Below are 24012 nucleotides of genomic sequence, written 5' to 3'. Positions count from 1 at the left end.
TGGCCAAGAGCTTTTAGGTCATTTCAATCCATTTATTTTTGCTATAAAACCTATCCTAAACACTTACAACTCCCCATTTTGATTTACTAACCTATATAGAAGCTTACAATCTCTCTCTACCCCATTCTCTCTCTCTAAACCTAATTCCCTTCATCAATTTCTCAAACCTCATCCCTTTCTCAAATCTCATCACTCTCTTCATCTCTTCACTTTATCCAATGGTTGCTTCCTCATCAAGGCACGAAAAAAGGCTAAGATCATCTATGCAACAAGAGGAGCAAAGAACTAAGGCTATGCATGAGCTCTTCTGTCATGGAAAATTTGGCACTATATTCTCTGAAGACTTCTCAAAAAGAGACATACTCTATGCTGAGAAATGTGATCTAGATATCCTTGATTATGTTGAGTTTAGCAATTTCTTTAGAGATATGGGTTGAGAAATTTTGATAGGCACTCAAATAAATATATACCCTAGGCTAGTGAGGGCTTTTTATGCTTGTATTGAAATTAAGTGTAATCCTTATAGTATCAAGAGAACCATCAAGGGAGTAAAATTCACCTTAACCGTTGATTTTTTTGAATGAACTTAGATTCCCCAAATGAAGGTATCTTGCTTCACCCTAGGCCTAGACTCAGGAATGATACCAACTATAACCACAACCTTTTTTCAACTAGAGTTTGTGTAGGAAAATGTGTTCTTGATAAACCAAAACGCCACAATCCCACTCTTCAAGGAAAAATCATACACTCTTTCATATGTAACAATCTACCTCCAAGAAAAGGCCACTAAGATGAATCTAGTGTGCTTGATCAAATTCTTCTTTTTTAACACCATTGTCTAAAGAAAAAACAATAACTTAGACTATCTCATCATTAGAACAATCAATGAAGTCTACAAGCCTAAATTTATATAAAAAAAAAAAAATAAATAAAAAATAAAAAAAAATAAAAAATAAAACTTATCTTATGGTGCTCTCATTAGCTACTTGTTTTCTCTTCTAGGCATCCCCACCGAAGATGTAACCGAGGTCCTAGAATTCAAGGATTCTGACGTTGTAGGTGCTATTACATTTAAGAGTATATCTTACAAGTATGATGAAGAGGAGGATGAATGGGTTTACTCCAGACAAGATCCACAAGCTCATGGAGAAGCTAAGTGCTTTCTAGTGCAAGTGAAGAAGAAGAAGTGCCACCTCAAACACCTCCAATGCCTAAAGTTCCTCATTTCAACATCGATGTGGTAATTTATCGTCTCCACACTTCGGTTGGCACTCAATTTCAAAACTTGAAAGGTTAAATAAACTCACAATTCACCAGCCTCCACAACAAAATGACCACTTTGAGGGGAGACATGGAGCAAGATTTTAACAATATATAAGGAAAAATGACTCAATGAAGGCTTACATGGATCGCTTTGGATCCTCACCATCTTAGTCACTTGCATTATGTTTTAGCATCATTTCTCATGTTTTTCATGTTTATGTTGTAACACCCTAACTAGACTAGGCATGTTACGTGATTTTTAAACGTACTGTGCAGCTCATTGCTAATCAACGAGGTTTATGGAAATCGTGATTAATTAAAATTTTGCTTTTTAATTAAAACGTATAATATTTTATACAAAATACTCGGGATCCCGATTACAAAATACTTTACATAAGTTAATTAATTCTTTACAAAATATTTGTCGCCCCGCGACTAACTACAAAAGCACTGCTGTCCCGAGAATCGTACGCTCCAAGCCTAACCGCCCCGACATGTACAATCTTCATCGGCTCGTCCTCACGGTTCCTCAGCCTTGGCCTTCCCCTTACCTACACATAAACATAGTACTGTGAGTCGACAGACTCAGCAAGAAAAGCATAAATCATAAAACATACATAAATCTCGGGTTATGATCAGACGCCCATACCCCTGACCACAACCCTAATCCCCGTGTCCCACACGGTACTGAGTCTCGAACGTTCGTACGATGGTACTTTTGACAGAGTAACAGTCTATACTCGGTACACTGGTCATACTCCAGCTGCTAGTCATACTCTAGCCTTACCGATGTGTTACAGTATCAGCCTATACTCGGTACACTAGTCATACTCTAGCTTTACCGATGTGATACAGTGAAAGAGTACAGTACCACCGACCATAATATCAGCCTATACTCGATACTGGTCATACTCCAGCTGCTAGTCATACTCTAGCTTTACCGATGTGATACTGTCGGATGGTACGAAGCCAACATACATATCTAATGTAATCTAACAGGCTTCCTAACATGCACGCTAAACATGTAAATACATATGCATACTGTTATACTAATCTTACCTCAATTCTGAATTTAGGTGTGCCGGTCAACCTGAGTGGAACGATCAGCTGGAATTACAGGCTCCTAAACCGTAACAATCACAACACTGATAAGTGACACGCTAAATCACAACCGGGACAAAGGCTTTAAAACCACTCTTAACCTACTGCAACTTAATATAAAAATACCCCAAACTAGCAGGGAACAAACTGCCTGAAAACCTGAAACTAGCACGAAACGACAAGCTGAGAAAAAACCGATTTTCACACCCTGCTGCAAAATCTGGGTAATCGGTTTTACAGTTACACCGGTTAGCCGGTTTTACCCAGAAAACCTACAAAAATCAAATCCCCAACCAAAACGTTTCCAAACTCAACCAAACTTTCCAGACCTGCTAATTAGACCCCAATCCAAAACAACACATAATCATAGCAGCAACAACAATCCAAAACTAAGCATGCAACCTATCATTTTTCTTCAAAAAAACTCAAGAAACAAAGGAGAAAGTTATAAGAACCTTACCAACAATTAGAGATCACTAAATCTTGAGAAAATAACTTGAATTACCAAAGAAAATGCCCAGCTTCTTGCTGCTCAAAGAGGGCTGAAAGAGAGAGAGAGTTTGAGGAAAAGGAATTTTGCTTTTCTCTTGAATTTTTTTTTTTCAATTTTTAATAAAATGAGTTATAACCTTCATTTTCCTTATTTAATTCAGCCAAAGCAAAATAAAAAATCAGATTACATAACATATTATAAAAATTCATAAAAGACAAATCTCATAAAGGCAAATGACTATTTTGCCCTTCCAACACTAAAAGGGGTAAAAGAGGACTTAAGGGTATTTTAGGAAAACTCTAAATTCTCGACTAATCCCGACATTCCCAATGTCTAAATAAACCGTCCCACAATACTGAAATACTAAATTGTGATCTTACTGAGCCATACACCGCGTTCCATGTTGCCCGGCACCGAAAATGTAAAATTATGAAATTTCACTATATGATATAAAAATGCATTCTGAATTCAAATATAACAACATAAATAATTATTTAAATATCTATAAATAATTTTCATAATTAAATCTTAATTAACTGCTAATTTCCAAATTAAACTAAGCGGTCTTTACATATGTTTTCATGCTTTTAGTCTGCCTGCAAGGCTTAGTGCCTTTGACTCTCTGTGTTAGTGTATTTTTTTAGTTATTTGACCTTGTTTTTATGTTTTGGATGGTATAGTTGTTTGAACTTGAAAATCTATGTTTTATGGTTATTTTCCTTCATGAATGGTGTATTGTGACTTTCTATCATTTTTTTTCTCTTTCTTCGCCATTTATTTTTGTGAATTATTTGCCACTCTTTTTGATGAATCAAAAGGAATAGAATTTCTATATATAGTAATTATTTATATTTTGGCAAAAACTCAATTTTTGGACTAATAATGTTATTTGAATATAAATATTAAATTGAGGGAGAGTTTACAAAATCATGCAAGGTAAAACTAAAAGGTAAAATTAAAATTTAAACTCTTTCACACATTAAGGGGGAGCTAATCTAATATATTGTTTCAATTTATTTCATTTCCCTTTTCAAAATAATTAAATATTTAATATCATCAAAAAATGGGGAGATTATTGACTCAAACTCTTAAGTCTCTTTGTTTTGATGATTAACAAATATTTTGTTATTATGTGTTACTAATGATTTGTTAATTTTGTAGCAAGAACTAAACAGAATTAAGCTTTTAAGGAAAAATTAACTCAAATGACAAAATGGTAATTTTATTAAAATTCTCGAAAGTGACCTAAAGCGAACTCAAAGACTCAAGGAACTTAATACAAGACTCCATGAAGGTTTATTTACATTTTCTAATCTTGTACAGTGAATTACAAGTTCACACTTAAAACAATTATGAAATTTGGCTAACTAACTTGTGCGACAAGTTATTTTACAAAAATGATATCTAAATTTTTTAAATTGATTTTTAACTTCACATATCATTTAAGTAAGAGAACAAAACTAAAATTTCTAAAATTGGATAAACGAGTAAAAAGTTATGCACATTTTAGAGCCAAAAAAGTGGCTTTTTGCCACAGCCTTGTTTTCAGCCAGCCTTTTTAAATGGCAGATCGTTCATCCCAGCACGTCTTTTTGAAAAACGTGCTAATGACTATAAATGGTTAGTTTTTGTTCCTGCACTATATAAACTCGTTTTTCACTCAAAATAAAATGTTGGCTGAGCATTTATTCCATATACCAAATATATTCAAGTGATTTTAAGAGCTTACAAGTTTAAAATCCAACAAAATACTTTTCACACACTTTGTGCCAAAATTTGTATTTATTTCTTCTAAGTGTGCTTGTTAATCACTCTAGGTTCTTCATTGTATCATCATACTTCTAGAGTGAGTTTGCTTGTAATTTTAAACACATTTTCAAATTGTGATTAAGGTGAAGTTGACACAGGTATTATAAACAACCTAACAGCCTGGTTGGAGTGAGATTGGCTCTACAACAATCTGAGAAAGAGGTTGATATTTCGTGGTGGTGGAAAACTATTGTAAGAAGTTTGAAAATACCTTGTGAAAAATTCTCGGCTGTAAGGGTTAGTCAAGCCCATTAAATTGGCTCGATAGTGAAACTCAAAGCTAGGTCCATAGCTTTGAAGGCCAAGGACGTAGGTGACTTTGTTCTACCGAATTTTATAGAAATTGAGAGTTTGCTATTTCTTACCCTTAAACTCTTTACTTTACAAGCTTGATTATTTCCTCTCTATATTTGCTTGCCATGATATTTGCATTTACTTCATTAATTTGATTAATTGCATAGTTTTGTGTTGAAAGTTTCAATTTACCGAAATTAGTTTAAATTTCAAATTTGGCCTTCTCTTGGAAACATATCTTAGGTTAACAAATGAAAGAATTTTAGGCTTTTGCCACCTACTACTTTGGAACCTTAAGAGGTTGCACCTATTCATGGATCTACATCCAACAATGAATCTGGGAGTAGGCTGCAAGCCTCCACGACTCTCGAGCCCCGAAGGCTTGGGAGTAAATGTTATTCGTGTTTTGAGATAAATGATGTATGATTTTCCAAATCCAACCTCAGCTAAAGCTGACCCATTTTTGGGCCCAATCAAGTTAACAGATCAACCCACTAGCGGAGTCAAGCTAGGCTCTGAATCTGGATGTAAGTCCAACTTACAGACGCGATAAGGCCAGACCACTTTGGTCTGGGGAATGTTGTTTGGCCCAAAAGGCGAAGGGTCCATCAGGATCTATTCGGGTGCCCTCTTGGGGTAATCCGAATAGACAATTGACGAGACATCTGGAAGCCTTTGAATATCATCCTACGTAGCGGCCTCCAGACACATGGCCCCACCATGTCAAGGGTCTGTCCCTGACGTCAAACTTAGGGAGTGCGTGCACCACCAAAAGAAAACCACATTTTTGTCTAACGCCATATTCTTTGACATTCCCGATACCGACGTGCAGCACACGACTCATTACATCATAATCGATCCCCACTTGTACGGACGACCATTATCTCGTGAATTGAGCCTCACCCAATGAACCTAAAGTTAGTAAGTATTGTATTTTAACCCATCAGTGGGCCTAGTTGACACCTCTAAATCCTATCAGGTTTGGACTCACCCATTCCTGGTTCTAGCATATAAATAGAACACGATCCCTCATGCAATGAGATTGGTAGAGAAATCATTTTTCTACTACTAAGAGCTAAGAATTAGGATTCTTCATCTAGGGCGAAAACATTTGTGTAAAGATACTTTGAAACTTTTCAAGCTCAATAATATTGATTTGTGGACTAAAACTGAACTAAAGCTCATTAATGTCACACGTAAAATCTTAATTTTCTACTTTAATTTATTTCTTTCTTAAGCTTGATTATTTTATAATCGATTTCCAAAAATCTCGGTAAATAATTTCAAATTTATAATTGGATTATTTATTAAAAATACACTAGTGAATTAATGATCCTTAAGGGCTCGTTTGGTACGCTGCATTAAGTCGTATTGTATTATATTATATTAAATTGGATTATATATCATATTTTCATGTAATACTATGTTAAACTTTAATTTATACTAAATATTATATATTTATGTACCCACACAAGTCAATACTATATATTGTGTTACATAAATTTATTGCATGAAATACAATTTAATATAATACTATACAATATAATACGGTGTAATACGGCATACCAAACGAATCCTAAAAAAACATATGGTAATTAGAAGAGTAAAAGAATGAACTTTGACCAGCTCTAACTAATGGACCAATAATTGACAAACATAACTACTTAGAATGAAGTTAATTAAAAAATAACTAATGGCATTGGATATTTAAAAATTTCGCTACTGCTATTACTCTTGCAAATATAAAAGATAAAACTATCTTGTAAAACTTCAGTATTGTAGTCTTCTAGATTGCTCAGAAATATGGGAGCCAACTTCTAGATGAACCATCAGAGTATTTTTCTCTTTATTTTCTTACTATTTTTCTAGTTCTTCATTGTTATATTTTTTCAGGAAACAGTAAAAGCTAAAGAGTTATCTGACATGTTTAGATCTATTATGTTTTCATAGCCAGAGAATTAAAAACACATTTTTGGCTTGAGCACTTTAGCTGATGAAGGGTCCATTTCTGAGAAGAGTAATAATGGGTTTATATTCATCCAATCCAAGTTAGAAAAACAAGAAAGAAAGAAGCAAAAAAAAAACAAAAAATTGTTATAGAAGTTCATATTTATTTGTGTGCAACATGTGATTTTAAGCTGAACTAGTTGGTATGAATCTACAGTTTTAAAAGGCAAAAATTATAGACCCTGCAACTTTAAAGCTTGCTTCTTTTCTTGGCAAGCTGATTTGTTACTCCTCCTGAAAGGTACAAGAAAGAAAGTACCTATTCTATTCAGTATTAGGTAAAAAAAACAAAAAACAAAAAAGAGGGGTTGGTGTTGGATGTTATCATATGTCCGGATTGGACTCCTCAGGGATCACAGTTAGAGTCACTAAATTATTTTTGGCTCTTTTAACGACCACCTTCAAGGGTTCCCCAAGTTTGTCTCCCAATATGTCAACCACCTGTCATAATAAATTCATCACATGGAAACCTTACCAAACAACAATAGCCCAAATCAATGGAAAACAAGAAAAACAAAAATGGTGCCAACATACAAATGAAGGAAGTTTCCTCTCTCAACTAAACGAATTGTGCTAATACTTGTATAGAAAGTGATACTTGACTATCTATTATACTTTCAATTAAGACCTACACTACTAGAAGAAATAAGAAATAAGCCATGTAATTGAAAAGAAATTTGTTGTTCACGTGGCATTTAATAGTGATGAATTTCCTGCTGATATGGCAGTCAAAGTTTATTAGTCTTAGTCTCAGTTTAGTACAAATAGAATATTCTTTTCATCTCTTTTTTTTTTTTTATGATTGAATTGTAAAGGAGTAGAATATACTCAAGGACTCACCCTTGCCACTCGAAGAGCTTGGAACAATCTTCTGTAATTTCTTCATACATCAATAAAATTATTCTTCTTCTCTTTTCTTTCTGTTTTGCTATGTTGCTGCGGGAACAGAGTTGTATCAAATTTGGTATCAGAGCTGGTCGAATGGGAAGGAACGATGCCCAAGAAACCGTCCAAGAATGATCAAGAAAAGGTGGAGGATCTGTCAGAGTTGGAAGAGAAGAGGGACAACCAGAGTGTGTCTGTGCGGAATGAAGTGGCAAACGTCCGGGAAAAAGTGGGGTTAGCCCGAGACAACCTTCAACATTTCAAGGATGAATTTTCATGATTTAAAGGCCATGCAGTCGAATCATAGAAGGGAGCAGCTTCGCCGAAACCGTAGAACCCAACTCCAGTCAACCCACATCACGAGGTCTAGCAAAGCCGATTCAAGAAACGCCGCCGGGTTTTGCGAAATCTACACCAACGAAAGCAGATGGGGACCCTCGACGGGAATTTTGCTTCCGCTAATTGGAACTACCTATCATCGAAGGCGTAGACCCCGATGGTTGGTTGTTATGAGCTGAGAAATATTTTACTCTACAACGTTACAACAATGAAGAGAAGGTTAAGGCTCTTGTGGTAAATTTTTAGGACAAGGCTCTTGGTACAGATGAGAAATTAGGCGACGCTCAATTGTATTATGGGAAGATTTGACACTCCTCATATTGAATAAATTCCAAAACATCAGTAAAGGATCCCTCAATGAACAATTTCTTAAGTTTCAACAAGGGTCTGTAGAGAATTACTGTGAAGGTTTCTTGGAGTCATTAGCACCATTGGATGGAGTCTCAGAAGTAATGGCTTTGAGTCAATTCTTGAATGATTTAAAGAGAGGCATTCAGGTTGACTTAGGTTGAACTCGGGGATTTGAATAAAGTTTTTGCTCTCAAGATTGAGAGCAAGACTAATCTTTATTCCAGAATCGTTCAAATTTGGGGAATTACAGGGGCAACGACAATTATATTGAAGAAAAGGGACAGGAATCCAAACAATGAACAAAAACCAATGGGCCAGTTTCGCCAATCAATCATTGCGGATGCATAAGAGAAACTGCGTAAAGGAATTTGTTATCGTTGTGATAACAAGTGGCATTCGGGACATCATTGTGCAAAGAAAGAACTGAATGTGATCAAATCTTGAGAAGAAGAGGAGGACCCAAATACTGAGGAAAACGGAGAAGAGGAATTAGCTCTGGATAGTGCTGAGATTATAGGGACATTGGAGGTTTCATTGAATTCAGCCACGGGAATGGAAACTCCAAGTACAATGAAAGATAAAGGGATAGTTGGGAGTCAAGCGGTAACTGTTTGGGTTGATTTTGGGGCCCTCATAACTTCATTTCAAAAGATTTAGTGGACAAGAACAAGTTGCCAATAACTAAAACTGGGCAGAATGGGGTGACTCTGGGTCCGGAAAGTCGATTAAAAATGAGAGAGTTTGTAGGGAGATCGTGTTGGAGTTACAAGGGTTGACTATAGTGGGAGATTTTTTGCCTTTTGGGTTGGGCAGTGCAGATATTATTCTAGGCATGCAATGGTTGACTACCTTGGGCAAAATAGAGAATTGACTGGAAGCACCAAATCCTTCAATTTAAAAAGGGGGTGCAGACTGTGACTGTCAAGGGGAAGCCGCCAATGGGAAAAAATTCAGTGACTCTGAAGAATATGTTGAAAATTGGCCACAAGAGATGTCTGAAGTCATTGGTAGAGTGTAAACAAGCTACAACTGAGTCTATTCCAACCTTTTTGAATGGTACTCTAGAGCAACACTCATCTGTCTTTAAGGAATTGGAAGGCTTACCACCATCTCGAGGGTAAGAACATGCCATTATTCTCAAAGAAGGCACTGCTCCTATTGGTGTAAGACCTTATAAATATCCCCAATGTCAGAAAAATGAGACTGAACAACAAATTTCAAACATGTTGCAAGCGGGAATCATAAGAGACAGCCACAACCCTTTCTCAAGTTCGATGTTGTTGATCAAGAAAAAAGATGATACTTAGCGAATATGCGTGGATTATAAAGCCTTGAATCGAGCTACTGTTCCAAACAAATTTCCAATTCCAGTCACTGATGAGCTATTAGATGAGCTTCATGGGGCTCAAATATTCTTCAAACTCAATTTGAAATAGGGGTATCACCAAATAAGAATTCGTGAATAAGACATCCCAAAGATTGCTTTTCGGACTCATGATGAACATCATGAGTTTTTGGTTATGCCTTTTGGTTTGACCAATGCTCCCGCTACTTTACAGTCAATAATGCACTATTTATTCCGACCATATTTAATGAAGTTTGTGCTGTCTTTTTCGATGACATTTTGGTGTTTAGCCACAGCAAGGACCATCAACACCACCTTTCCATAGTGCTGCAAGTGCTTTAGCAACATAAGTTTTTTGCTAACAGGAAAAAGTGTGAATTTGGGCAGCGACATATGACATATTTGAGCCATATTATTTTTGGTCAAGCTGTGGCTGGCTGATCCGAGCAAAGTGGCAGCCATGAGAGATTGGATTGTACCACAAAACATAAGGGAGCTTCGTTGTTTTCTGGGTTTGACGGGATACTATCGAAGGTTTGTGGCAGGTTTGGCCTTTAATGGAACAACTCAAAAGAGTTAGTTTTGGGTGGAATGAGGGGGCAAACAAAGCTTTTCTTGACTTGAAACAAGCTATGTTTACTGTGCCAGTTCTAGCCATGCTAGATTTTTCAAAAACTTTTATAGTGGAGACGGACGCCCTTGGGCTATGGTCTTGGGGTCGTGCTAATGCAAGAGGGTCGACCAATAGCATATTACAGTCACATTCTCGGCCCAAGAGGAAAGCTAAAATCTATTTATGAAAACGAATTGATGGCTATTGTGTTCACTATAAACAAGTGGTAGCCTATTGTTGGGTAAGAGGTTCGTCGTCCGAACGAATCAACAAAGCTTGAAATATCTCCTTGAACGAGTAATTGGTAACGAGTATTAAAAATGGATTGCCAAGCTTATGGCATATGATTTGAAATTTTCTATAAACCTGGATCGAGTAATAAAGTTGTTGATGCTTTATCAAGGAAATTAGCTTGTATGGAGCTTAAGGAGTAAATATTCCTCAGTGGCAGCACTGGGAACAATTGCAAGAGGAGGTTCAGAAAGATGCCTTCCTGGAGGGCATTAGACAAGACATTCAATATAGGAAGAATCTGGTGGGGTTCACTGTAAAGGATGCGAGGGCAGTGGTAGTGATTCCCAAGGGATCCCCTTTAGTGAAGATCATATTAGCTGAATTCCACAACTCTCCAATCGGGGGCATTCGGGGAAAAAAAACCTATCAAAAGCTGAAAGTGGAAGTCTATTGCGTTGGGATGAGTGATGTGATGAGGTTTCTTCGCGAATGTTCCATATGCCAACAAGTGAAATATGCAGCTACTACTCCGGTGGGTTTGCTCCAACCGATTGCTTTACCTGCTCAAGTTTGTGATGAGATCTCAATGGACTTTATTGAAGGATTGCCTAACTTGGACGGATGGAATACAATCTTAGTTGTGGTGGACAAACTAAGTATGCCCATTTTATCACATTGAGACACCCATTTATAGCAGCCACTGTAGCACAAGTATTCTTAAAGGAAGTGGTACGATTGCATGGACTACCTGGGTATCATTTCAGATCAAGACCGAATTTTTACAAGTCATTTTTTGAATGGCCTCCACAAATGGCAAGGCACAACGTTGAAGAGAATTACGGTGTACCACCCCCAAACTAATAGGCAAACTAAAGTAGTCAATCGAACACTTGAAACTTATCTCAGATTTTTTGCAAATGAGAAACCAAAACAATGGGCCAAACGGTTAGCATGCGCAAGATATTGGTACAACACTTCTGCCCACTCCGCTACCAAGTGTACGCAATTTTTGGCCCTTTATGGCAAGGATCAGCCACCCTTAATCCGGTATCTGACTCGCACCTCTCATGTCTTTGTTGTAGACATTGTATTGGTTGATTGGGCTGCCATTTTAGATGATCTTTGCATGCATTTACTATGAGCTCAGCAACGAATGAAGCATCAAGCTGACCAACACCGACATCACGAGGAATTTCATGAGGGTGACTTGGTATGTCTCAAGCTCCGACCACATAGACAGCAGTCCTTGGCTAAGAGGAGATTTGAGAAGCTTGCAACCTGTTATTATGAACCACTCAAGGTGTTGGCTCGCATTGGGGCGGTTGCATACAAGTTAGACTTACCAGCTACTTCATCCATTCACCCGGTGTTCCATGTTTCCCAATTAAAAAGGTCCCATAAAGCAGCTTCGTCTTCTTCTTCCCTTCCCCTCTTGTCTCCTGAACTAGAGCTGCAAGTGGAAGCTGAGGAGCTACTGCAAGTCAGGCAACGTACCAGTCACAAACAAGATGGCTTCGTCTTCTTCTTCCCTTCCCCTATTGTCTCCTGAACTAGAGCTGCAAGTGGAAGCTGAGGAGCTACTGCAAGTCAGGCAACTTACCAGTCGCAAACAAGATGGCTTAGAAGTTCTTATTAAATGGAAATCACTTTCGGACTTCGAAAAAACTTGGGAAGATTTTGCTGATATTGATACTAAATTCCCACATTTCACCTTGAGGACAAGGTGAAAGTGCACCCAGGGGTATTGTTATACCACCAATTAAGACCTACACTATAAGAAATAAGAAATAAGCTATTTAATTATAAAGAAATTTGTTGCTGACGTGGCAGTCAATAGTGACGACTTTCCTGCTGATATGGCAGTCTAAGTTTATTAGCCTTAGTCTCAGTTTAGTATAAATAGAATTTTCTTTTTATTTCTTATTTTTTCATGATTAAATTGTAAAGGAGTAGAATATACTCAAGGAGTCACCCTTGCCACTCGACGAGCTTGGAACTATCTTCTGTAATTTCTCCGGACATCAATAAAATTCTTCTTCTTCTCTTTTCTCTCTGTTTTGCTATCTTGCTGGTGGAACAGAATTGTATCACTATCTTTGGCAATCGGCATATTTAAGATCTTGATGACTTTTCAGTTAATTTTAGGCTGATAGCAAACTCTGCATCTAAATTCTATTCTAGTCATTTGTTGCCTTGGTGAGCTTATATTGCTCGCTAAAATTTTCCCTTCACCATAACAACAGAAGTAATAAAAGTAGAGGGTCCAAAAAAATACCTGTTTAACGCTTTCAACAGATTTCCCATCAAACTCAACTACAATATCACCAGGATGGAACCCAGCACGATCAGCAGGTGATCCAGGAGTTATCTACTTGAGAAAATTAAGAAATTATTAAAACATGAAAGCACCATCAAATTCTTTGAAAATTGTATGTGATTGGTGCACTCGTCATTGGGAAGGGAACATCATATCAGCAAATAGACAAGAATACAGATAATATCAATTGCCATCTCAAAAAATAAAATTGAGTTTAGGTAAATGTAAGCGAAATGGAAAACTAGAGGTGTGAAATGTGATGGATTCCTATGAATTGATATAGTTAATTGGAAGTAGTTCGTTTAGGATATTAAATTCCAGCTAGATCATTACAAGTACAAATAAGTGACAATCCCACGAAATTGTGAAGGCATTTGGGTCCTTCAACCCTTGGACCTGAGTTTGACCTATTAAATACTGAAAATTATTTAGCTATTATCACTATCTTTCTCTTTCATTTTCATCCCACTTTCTCTGTGACTTCGCTTAATTTCTTTGCTAATACCGTATCTAGATTTATAGTTCAATCAATATGTAGTTTAATATAAAGACGAAACCAAAATCTAGAAGGGAAAAACTTGTAGAGCAAAAACAGCACAAGTCAAATACTACATGCTTATCAAAACCTACCTTGCCAAAACATATTTCAGAAATGTACAAGTACATAAAAAGCACTAGCATTACTCACAGTCAAAACAACAACAATGCAGATATTTTCAACCTACAGGATGAGCCACATTAGAACTTACCATTACTACAAGAACACCTTTATTGACATCCGGAAAAGCTGCATCTCTTTCTTTAAGCTGAGCAACAACCATGTCATTAAGTTCAAGCATTTTCAAACCAAGCCAAGGTCGAACAACTCTCCTGTAACACCCGAAAAAAATGTCTTACCAATAACATCACAACCACAAAGGAAAAAGTGAAGTTCTCAAGCATACTGGCACTGTTGTTCTGTTTTAAAGTACACCTACCCACTTTTTTTGAAATGCTCAATGATTTTGTTGACTGAATCAATTGGTACAGCAAAACTTAATCCATCAGCATCAAGGACTTTCATAATATTCATACCAACAACTTCTCCATCAACATTGACAAGAGGCCCCCCAGAATTTCCCTGAGGATGAATATGAAGTGCAAAAGACCAATGTTGAAGTAGTTGGAAAAAAAGAGATGCAATATAAATATATGTGTGTGTGTGTGTATGTATAGTTATATTAATCTAACGGGGGAGAGAGAGAGAGAGAGAGAGAGAGAGAGGTACTGGATTAATTGCACAATCCGTCTGCAAATACTCTCTCCTTATTCCACCAAGACCCAAATCACTGCTCTTACGGTCTATTGAACTGTATTGGAGTGGGAAAAATAGTTATATAAAAGCATAAGATACAGGTAAAATACATTTATCACTGGATGCAAAACCACAAAGCAGTGAAAAGAATAAAGAGCCTTTTCTTCATACATTGAACCTACATGCAAACATTAGAAACTAACAAGACACGGCACAGCACTGCACCCACCAAAAATTTTCAGGACAAAAGTAATACTGATTTAAATGCTTAATACTCAGAAATGAAGTCTTGATGACAATTCATAAGATGCAATAAATTCTTTACTATTCTAGAGTATATTAACAACCTCACAATGCCAGCAGTTACAGTATTCTGAAGTGAGAGTGGACAGCCCACAGCTAGCACCCAATCTCCAGGTTGAAGCCTACTTGAAGAGCCGATTTTTGCAGTTGGGAGTGGGGTTTTGGAATCAATTTTTACTATAGCAATATCGGAATGTATATCAGCATTCAACACAGTACCCTCAAATGTCCTACCATCTTGTAAAGTAACATCAACCTGCAACAAATAACATACTTAAAAACCTAATGTAGACAACAAGATGTCACTTAGTAGCATATATGAAAAATAATCTTAGAACCACATTGGAGTGAGAAGCATCAATTTTATTAGAATAAATATGTAGTGCCAAGCCATTGGCACCAAACAATCTTGGTGAAATTGTTTCAGCATGTGGATGAATATTGTATTTATTGCTGATATTATCAGTTAGCAGTCATAATAAACACTTTTAAAAGATATGACTCAATATCAACAATAAATATTACCACACGATGATAAGGGCATTTCCATAAAAAAAATCATCCAAAAACCAGCTTTTTGATTTCATAAAGATAAAATGTGCTATAAACTTATACATCCACGTGGTAGAACATACAAAAATGACCACTGCAGCAATTATACACCAAACCTATACACAAACAGTAACATAACAACTAAATTTGAATTCAAATTAAGAAATAAATAGTTGATTAAAATTTGTTATTTTTTTTAAGGAAAAATATCTAATAACAATTCTAGAAGTAATATTTGAATTTAAATCTTACAAATAATTTATAATTCATTTACTGCACATAATTTATGCAGAGGTGAGAAAGCATAGTTCTCAATAAGAACACTCTTCTTCCTCTGTAGGGTGATCTCAAATCCTTATCTACATCTATAAGCTCATATTTCGCATGCCTTTCAATACTCAAAACTTCACTAGTTCCTTGCACTACATTGGCCTGCCTAAACAAATACTGATAGTATCTCTTTCTCATAATTAAGCCGAGCAGGTGAAAACTGAAGAAAAACTGAGCTTGAATTGACTACAATGTGACATTTTTCCTCCAGAAATCAACATTTCAGTAAGCAGAATAATTCTGAACACAAGAAACTAAGCATGAATTGACCAAAAATGACCTTGGGGTTTCCAAAGGGCATTTCCATAATGCACGTAGCTCAAGAGCATTAACGCAGACATAATATCAAAGAGGCTCGTAAAGATGAATACGATAGTGACACTCATAATAGCCCATTCAGGAAAACATTATGTCATGTCCTTGTGATTTAAAAAATGAATCAACTTAAAAAAAATTATGATCATAATGGTCTTTTATAACCAAGAGAATGACTCAAATAAACATATCACTGCAAACAATGACTAAGCCGCTCCAAAAGGACACCAAAATGGCCTTTTCACAGACATACCATGAGAACACGTTACAAAAATAAAATCAAACCACTAACCTACCTTTCCTTTGGATGAAATACTCCTTCCCTGTACATTGACCACCGCATGAGCACACGTTAAAATAGTACCATCCTTGTCAATAATAGTTCCAGAGCCTATGCTCTTCCCACCAAAGACCCCCCCATACATACCTAAAATTTAATACAACAGTTACAATTAACAAACTCTATTCTTGAAAACCAACAACTGAAACTGTTCTCAAAATGAACCAATGAAAAAGAGTATATACCCTGATGAAGGGAGATATTAACAACAGCAGGTCCCACCTTTGCAGCTGCTTTGGCAAACGTATCTCTACCAAAGCATCCACAAGAATGTTCATTATGGCAACCATCCGATGCCCCAGAAGATTCCGATGATGGAATAGAACCAGCACTCAAAGAAAATAATTGAAATGGACCTACACTATGAAGCTTAAATAAGATGGCCATGAATAATTAAATCAAAACTCTACAATGAATTTAAGAGGTCAGCAAATTAAGATAAGAAATATCGAGGGACAAACCCAATTCGGAGTTCACTGGCGAGGAAGATGAAAGGCAATTAGGCATTCTTTCAGCAATTTTCCACGGCAGAGAAATCGATTCACGCCATGGTACAGGAACAGACACTCCTATGCTCACTTCTAAAGTAAAATTCATAAGAACATTATCAGCTATATATAATTAAAAGCTCACGGATCAAAACGTGTAGTGAGAGCAACGAACTTTTTAACATAATTTAATCACATGCCACTAATAGTGGACTTATTTTTAACAAAAGATTTCAGAATCACCATTGTCAGAGGAGTACAAATACGACAAACCAGACCCGCCGGCAACGATGCTCACAATCCGGGTGAGTGAGTTGAAGTTCGAAGCTGAAAGCCTCTTCTACCAAAATCAAGACCGAAAGTATTTACAAATCAATGAAGTCGAGGTCAAGCACATTAAAATTCAGAAATGTGTAAGAAATCCGAAAGAGAATTTGTAAGTATATACCATAGACGCCGGGAGATGATTCCAGAATTCGAAAAGAAAATTGCTGAAAAACCCAGCTAAAACCCCCTGAAATTGAATCATATCTAACGGAATAACAAAGGAGAACTTTTGATGTGGGCCCCCGAAAGCCCAATCTTGAAGCCCACGAAATGGTTTATGCAAATATACCAATACAGAAGGACGATTTCATACGGAAACTTACAAAAATATTTGATTTTAACTTAATCATTACAAAAATACTGTTATACGGCAAAAATAATTTTTATACTGCCTCGAGACTTTTTTTTTCTTTTGTACTGTAAGTACCGAAAATAAAAAATGAGGTCTCCATTTTCCACACCAACAGACAGAATTACCGCAGCAACACCACAACAGCCGAAAAATTACCATTAAATCTGGTGAGATGAAGCAGAAATATTAAAACTATTGATGTTGGGGCTGTCATGGTTTTTCTAATGTTGTTTTTGGGTTGTTTTGTTTCATATGTTTAACAAATGTTAGTTTCAAATTATACAGGTTAAACCAACCACTGAATATTTGTTTGACGGTAACTATAATGAAAGAATCATGGACAGTAATAGTTTTACCTTTCATTGAAATGGTGAAATCTAGAAGACCAAAGAAAAAGAGGATGGAAGCTGGCTGGAAAAATAAACAACGTAACAAATGCAATAAATGTGGGGAGTTGGTGCACAACAAGAGAACATATAGGAGAAGACATCATAAATGAAAAAAAGCAGAACAACTAAAAAACAACAGTATAACAACAGAGAGAAACTGAATATGATACTGAATAAAATAACTTGCATACTAATTTCATTATTTTTCTATTAGTATTAAAAATAGAGCAGTACAATAATATTTGAAAAAATACTGTAAAAAAATGAAAGAAAACAACATTAAAACAACCTTAAAACAATAATAAAATAATACTAAAATAAACCATTAACAAAAAAAGGTAAGTTGGAGAAATATGGTGGACTTAGAAGTAAAGTAGAGATGGAGCCAACGCTTTGAGACCAAAGAAACTTAATGACATGAACTTAGTGTGAGTTTCTGAAAGATATCTACAAGAAGTTCATCACAGAGCAAGCTCTCCATCTCTCTCTCTCACACACAACCACACTCTTATCTTTCTCGATTCTTCTTCTTCTTCCTTCACACGCTATTTTTTTTTTACCAACTACAAAAGGAGATGGTTCGCTTTTATTTGAGTAATGTTATAGACTTAGGAAAAAAAGAAAAAAAAAATGAAGAAGAAGGTGAATAGTGGAGAGAGAGCTCAAATACAATAAAAAATAATAATAAAAGTTATTATACCTTACAAATAAAAAAAAAAAGAGAAACTAATAAGATATATATTAAGCTTTTCATAATTAAATTTTCTTTAAAAAAATCACAAAATGACAACACCATCACATCAAAACTTTTTTTATATTAAATACAATAAAAACTTTCATAATTATTTTTTTAAAAAAAATATATGTCTCTGACGTGACAACCAATTCTCCCATCAACTTTTATTAATTTAAGAAAAAATAAAAGAAGACATATATTGAAGTGACAAAAAGCATAAAAGAGAAAAAAAAAAATTATACTAATTCAGTATAAAATATGTAGATTATACAGTAAAAAAAGAAAATATATATGTATAACAGTAAAAAAGAAAGTTTTATAAAAAAAAAAAAAACAGTACCCTGTGTAGATATCCCTTTTCATATCTATACTAATATCAAACTTTTAACTCAAGAACTGTTCAAATATAATGTTCACACGGATCTTAGAGCACTCCTAACTAGTGTTGTAATTACGGGCTGAGTTTTTTGACACGATACGAAAACCAGTACAAATTCAAAAGACACGAGTATGACTAGGCTCGAAAAAATACAGGTTTGAGTACGACATGACACGATGCTACAAATTAGTAAAACACGGCACAAAAAATATGTTCTTAAACACAACATGGCACGAGAAGCACGAAAGGCACGACAATATGAATAGACTAGCCTAAAGAGCACGATACACAACAAACTCGAAAAGTACGGCACGACATATTAAAAAAAATAATTTATTAATAATAACAAAATATGAATTAATTAATTATTTAATAATAATAAAACTTAAATGTAATACTAAATATTATAATTTTATAATTAGAATTATTTAAATATGAAAAATAAGATTATACATATTAATTTATTTATAAGATGTGAATTAAAAATTTAAATATTTATAAGTAAATATTTAAATTTAATGATATTGATGTTAATAATTTTTATATGATTATCTGTAAAATATTGTTTAGAAGTTATATAAATATAACTAAAGTTTTAAAATATACATATAATCTAGAAATTGTAAAAAAAAAAAAAAAAGTAAAGCACGAATTTAAGCTCGGATATGAAAATGGATCGGCCTGTTTAAGAAATACGAGCCGGTAAGAGCAAAACACAGCACGAAAATACCGGGCCTACCCTTTAAAATGTTGGCACGACACGACACATGACCCATATTTTTTTGTGGCATGGCATGGCACGACCCGTTTTTTGAAAAGCACGGATAAATACAGGTCGGGCTAGCACGGCACGCACAAACTTACAACACTACTCCTAATATCTTCTCTATTCTATTCTTTAAAATATCTCACTAAAACTCTACTTTTTTATTTTGCTTCACACATTTACATTACACTATACATCAGGTTCTTTATAACTTTCTCTATTATTTAAATATTATATCTTTATTAATATATATTTAATAAAACACACAAATGATTAAAAATAAGAATTTCACTATTTATTGAGCTATAGAGAATAGTTTTTTGGAGTTTGAAATAAGATATAATAAGGGTTTAAAGCATTTGATGGAGTTCAATTTTGAATTCTTAACTATTTTATTTAATTTTTTTACTATTATAAATCACTTATTGTATGTATTCTTAAACTTGCATCTCTCGAAACTAATTCAAAGAATTTAGATGAGCAATTAATAAATTTTACTTAAAACTTAAATTTCAATCTTGTACAAAATTAAATACAAACTAAAAAACAAATTGAAATAGTCTTGTCGTTTGACATGTATGTTGTGTGAGTTTGGAGTTGTTGAGTGTCGTTCTTTGTGATCTTTGGTTCAATGGCGTCTAGGAGTCGGGTGGTGGATGATTTGGGTAACAGGTGGGCAAATTTGACTGTGGAAGAGGAAGAGGAGGAAGGTTTTCTTTAAGATCAGGAGGAAGGATTGGCCGATGATTTTGATGGTAGGTGGTGTTTGGTGGGGAGATTTCTATCGGATAGACCGGCAGATTTTGATACAGTTCGAAACATGATGGCGTCTCTTTGGCGCCCAGGGAAAGGAATGTACGTTAAGGAATTGGAAACTAATAAGTATATATTTTAATTCTTTCATGAAATGGATATCAGTAGGGCGTTGGAAGGAACACCATGGACGTTCAATAAAATTCCTCTGATTATCGAAAGATTGAAAGAAGGTGATAATCCAAGATCATGTGCTTTGAATACAATGGAGATATGGGTTCAGGTATACAATCTTCAAACGGGGTTTAGGAGTGAACATGTTTTGAGGGCTGTTGGGGCGTATATAGGCAAGTTCGTGTCTTCATGTCCAAAGAATTTTGCTGGGATTTGGAGAGATTATTTCCGAGTTCGGGTTTTGATAAACATCGATAGACCTCTGAAAAGAAGGATGAAGATATTCAAGAATAAAGGAGAATGATACTGGGCTAATTTTAAGTATGAGAGAGTGCCAACTTTTTATTTCATTTGTGGTATTATTGGACACTCTGAGAAGTTTTGTCATAGACTGTTTGATGAACCATTGGAGTCCATTGTTAAGCCATATGGGTTGTTCATGAAAGCCCCAAATCGTAGACAAGGAAGGCAAATAGGAGCAAGGTGGCTTCGTGACAGTATGGGAAAACCTGTTGAGGGGCTCTCCGATGACTCTTCGGCGGCTGGAAATTCACAAATGAGTCGGCGTACAAATCCGAGAATCATGGAGATGGATGTGGGAAGCAGCGGAAATCAAGGGGTAATAAATTTGATGTAGAAGAGAATCTGCCATGGAGAAAAATCAGGGAGAGAATAATGGTGTTACAATTATAGCAGCTAATTTTGGTAGGAGTTTTGAATTTCAAAAAGAAGGAATATATATATGACTCTAAGAGGAGACGTACGTAAGAAATTGAGAGGGAGGGCCAGCTGGAAGGTTTGGAAGTGGGCCAAAATGGAGGGAGTGAGTTGGTGGGCCGATCCATTAATAATAATCATAAAGTAATTTATGACAATGATATTGTTATAGACCCAAAGGAAGTTAATGAGGAGAAACAAGGTGGTGAGGAGGGGGACATGAACGAAGTGTTGGAAATTATTTTACCAAGATCTTAGATCTACTCACAAGTATGTTTATTAACATCCTAAATAAGAACTTTCTAAAACGATGAAATAAACACATATAAAGTTTAGGAAACCTTACATTGGGTGCAGCGGAATAATATGACTCCTTCCGTTCAGATATCTAGCCCTTGATTCCTTTCTGTAGCAGAGCATTATCAATATCTGAACCTGGATCTCTTTCTCTGAATCTTTGATGCTGAAACTCCTTTTGCTGAAGTCTTTCTTCACGATCTTCCTCACTATGATTGAGGTATCACTTGCTGTGTGTGGGCACTACTCATACACTAAGGATTTTGAAATTCAAGAGGGAAGAGAAAGAAGAAGTGGCAGCTAAAGATAGGGAGAGAGAAGGCTCAGTTTTTTCTGAATCAGAAGTGTAGAAATTTTAGTGTAAATTTCCTGAAGCCTTCACTATCTATTTATAGCATTCCACTAGGGTAAGGTTTGAATTATTTGGCATTAAAATAATGAAAATATCAGTTTAAATTGCCTACAAAAGTGGCTGGCCATGCTTAGTGGATTGGGCCTTGTTTTTGCAATTTTGCAATTTTAACACCTTTTGTATTTGATTTTCTCAAAAATGCCAATTTCCTAATTCAACCATTTAAATGCCAATTCTAACTATTTAATAACTATAAATAATTATTAAATAATATTGTCATTTATCATATTTATTAATTGAACCATACAAAGTATCATAATTAACAAATATGCCCCTATAAACTCTTTCTTTACAATTTCGCCCTTACTTAGTGAAAATTTCACAAATAGACATAGTCTAACTTGTGAATTATAGTTGATTAATCAAAACCAATTACATGAGTCTTACAAGCAATATTATCTCAACTAGTGGGGGGACCATGGGTCTATATAACCGAGCTTCCAATAAGTAGATCAAGAATTTAGCACTAAAATTCACTAACTTATTAATTCTTCGTTGAATCCACGCATAGAACTTAGAATTGCACTCTCTGTATATAGAATGCTCTATATGTTCTACCATATAGACACATCATTAGTTATCCATTGTTATAATCCTAATTTGATCAATGATCCTCTATATGAATGATCTACACTGTAAAGGGATTAAATTACCGTTACACCCTACAATGTATTTATTCCTTAAAACACTTGACCCCGTATAAATGATATTTCAGCTAATGTGAAATGAGTACTCCACCATTTATGTTCGTTTGGTCAAGCTCGAAGGAGATCATCCTTTGCTTACTATTCGCCAGATAGAAGCTATAGATTCCATGTTTATGCTAGCGCTCCCACTCAATTGCACTACCGTGTTCCCAAAATGTACGTATCACCCTGACCTAAAAGTAAGCTTAACTAACAAATCAAAGAACACGAATAGCCTCTCGAGATTGAGCCTAATCATATCAGGATTAAGATCATTTGATCTAGGATCAACTAGGCGATATTGACTTGAATAGATATTACGGTAAGTTTAATAAATCTAAGTCAAAGTTCAATATCGGTCCCTTCCGATGCATACTCCATGCATCCAACCTGAGCTTTACTTTAACCAATGTTCTGGAAAGAACATAGTATTTCTCCAAATACAAGTAAACTCTTGTTGTAGATTATCATATCAGTAAAACCCTGTGTCTGATAAATCTAGGAAACTTTATTCACATAGTCATGTTTACTTTCCAATGTGTTGACGGCACAATAAACAGGATCAAGTATGTGAAAAGGGTTTCAGATGAATTTATACATTATGTACATATAATCATGAAATAAATCATGTGAACCATGCAACATTAAATGTTATTTCTGATCTATATTAATAAGTAAATCTGATTATATTGAAATGAGTTTTATTTAGGGCATAAAACCCAACACGAAGCTAGTGAGGAAGTTGGTAGTTTTAAAAAAAACTTGTTATTGGCAGATTCTTGTGCTGGGGCCCGTCAAGAACAATGAGTTTGTTAAGTTGGAATTGCCGTGGGCTTGAGAACCCGCGGACTGTTCAATTCCTAAAAGAAATTATTTTTCAAAAGAGACCCAATGTGCTTTTTTTTGTGTGAGACAATTTGTAAGAAAGAAAGAGTGAAGTATGTAAGAGTTATGTTTGGCTTTGAAGGTAGTTTTGTTGTTGAAGCTCAGGGTCATAGTGGGGGTCTTGCTATGTTGTGGAAAAGGTAAGAGGATGGTAAAATTCTTAGTTTCAGCAATAACCATATCGACTTGGAGGTGCAGTTGGAAGGTTATCCACTATTTTGTGCGACAGGCTTCTATGGTGAACCTCAAAGGAATTTGTGGGGGAACTCCTGGCAACTTATTAGACAGTTGGCTGGAATCGGTTTTACCATGGTGCTTATTGGGAGGTTTGAATAATGTCCTTCACCTTAGTGATAAAAGAGGAGGTTGTCCCTATCCTAGATGGTTACTTTAGGGATTTCAAGATGTGGTGGCGGACTGTAATCTAATTGATATGGAGTTAGTGGGATATCCGTACACATGGGAG

General features: G+C 35.5%; 1 protein-coding gene across 5 annotated transcripts; it reads right to left on the bottom strand.

Annotated features, from left to right (window-relative positions):
- Positions 1-1575: 1575 nt before the first annotated feature.
- LOC115720740 (putative protease Do-like 14) lies at positions 1576-17262 on the bottom strand. Of its 5 annotated transcripts, none has more exons than XM_061110816.1 (11): positions 17122-17262; positions 16917-17013; positions 16647-16766; positions 16371-16541; positions 16142-16272; positions 14693-14904; positions 14319-14400; positions 14029-14171; positions 13801-13921; positions 13010-13102; positions 1576-1814 (listed from the first exon to the last, which is right to left on the bottom strand). In XM_061110816.1, exons 1-11 carry the CDS (start codon positions 17200-17202, stop codon positions 1674-1676), a joined length of 1392 nt encoding a protein of 463 aa, XP_060966799.1. In that variant the 5' UTR covers positions 17203-17262; the 3' UTR covers positions 1576-1673. The 5 variants fall into 5 exon arrangements, with proteins under 5 accessions (XP_060966799.1, XP_060966800.1, XP_060966801.1 ...); XM_061110817.1 differs by having other exon boundaries at positions 16647-16763; XM_061110818.1 differs by lacking the exon at positions 1576-1814 and adding an exon at positions 2819-2906.
- Positions 17263-24012: the final 6750 nt, after the last annotated feature.

Source organism: Cannabis sativa, chromosome 2 (genome assembly GCF_029168945.1).
Source record: "Cannabis sativa cultivar Pink pepper isolate KNU-18-1 chromosome 2, ASM2916894v1, whole genome shotgun sequence".
NCBI classification, from domain to species: domain Eukaryota; kingdom Viridiplantae; phylum Streptophyta; class Magnoliopsida; order Rosales; family Cannabaceae; genus Cannabis; species Cannabis sativa.
Note: the sequence above shows the minus strand (reverse complement) of the source record. Positions and strands in the feature narration are given on the sequence as shown.

Coding starts and splice junctions, on each gene's coding strand:
- LOC115720740 (XM_061110816.1), bottom strand. CDS start 17,202: ATGATTCAATTTCAGGGGGTTTTAGCTGGGTTTTTCAGCAATTTTCTT. Junction 13,922..14,028: donor GAGCATTTCAAAAAAAGTGG/GTAGGTGTACTT, acceptor CGGGTGTTACAG/GAGAGTTGTTCGACCTTGGC. Junction 13,103..13,800: donor AAGGTGTTCTTGTAGTAATG/GTAAGTTCTAAT, acceptor TTTCTCAAGTAG/ATAACTCCTGGATCACCTGC.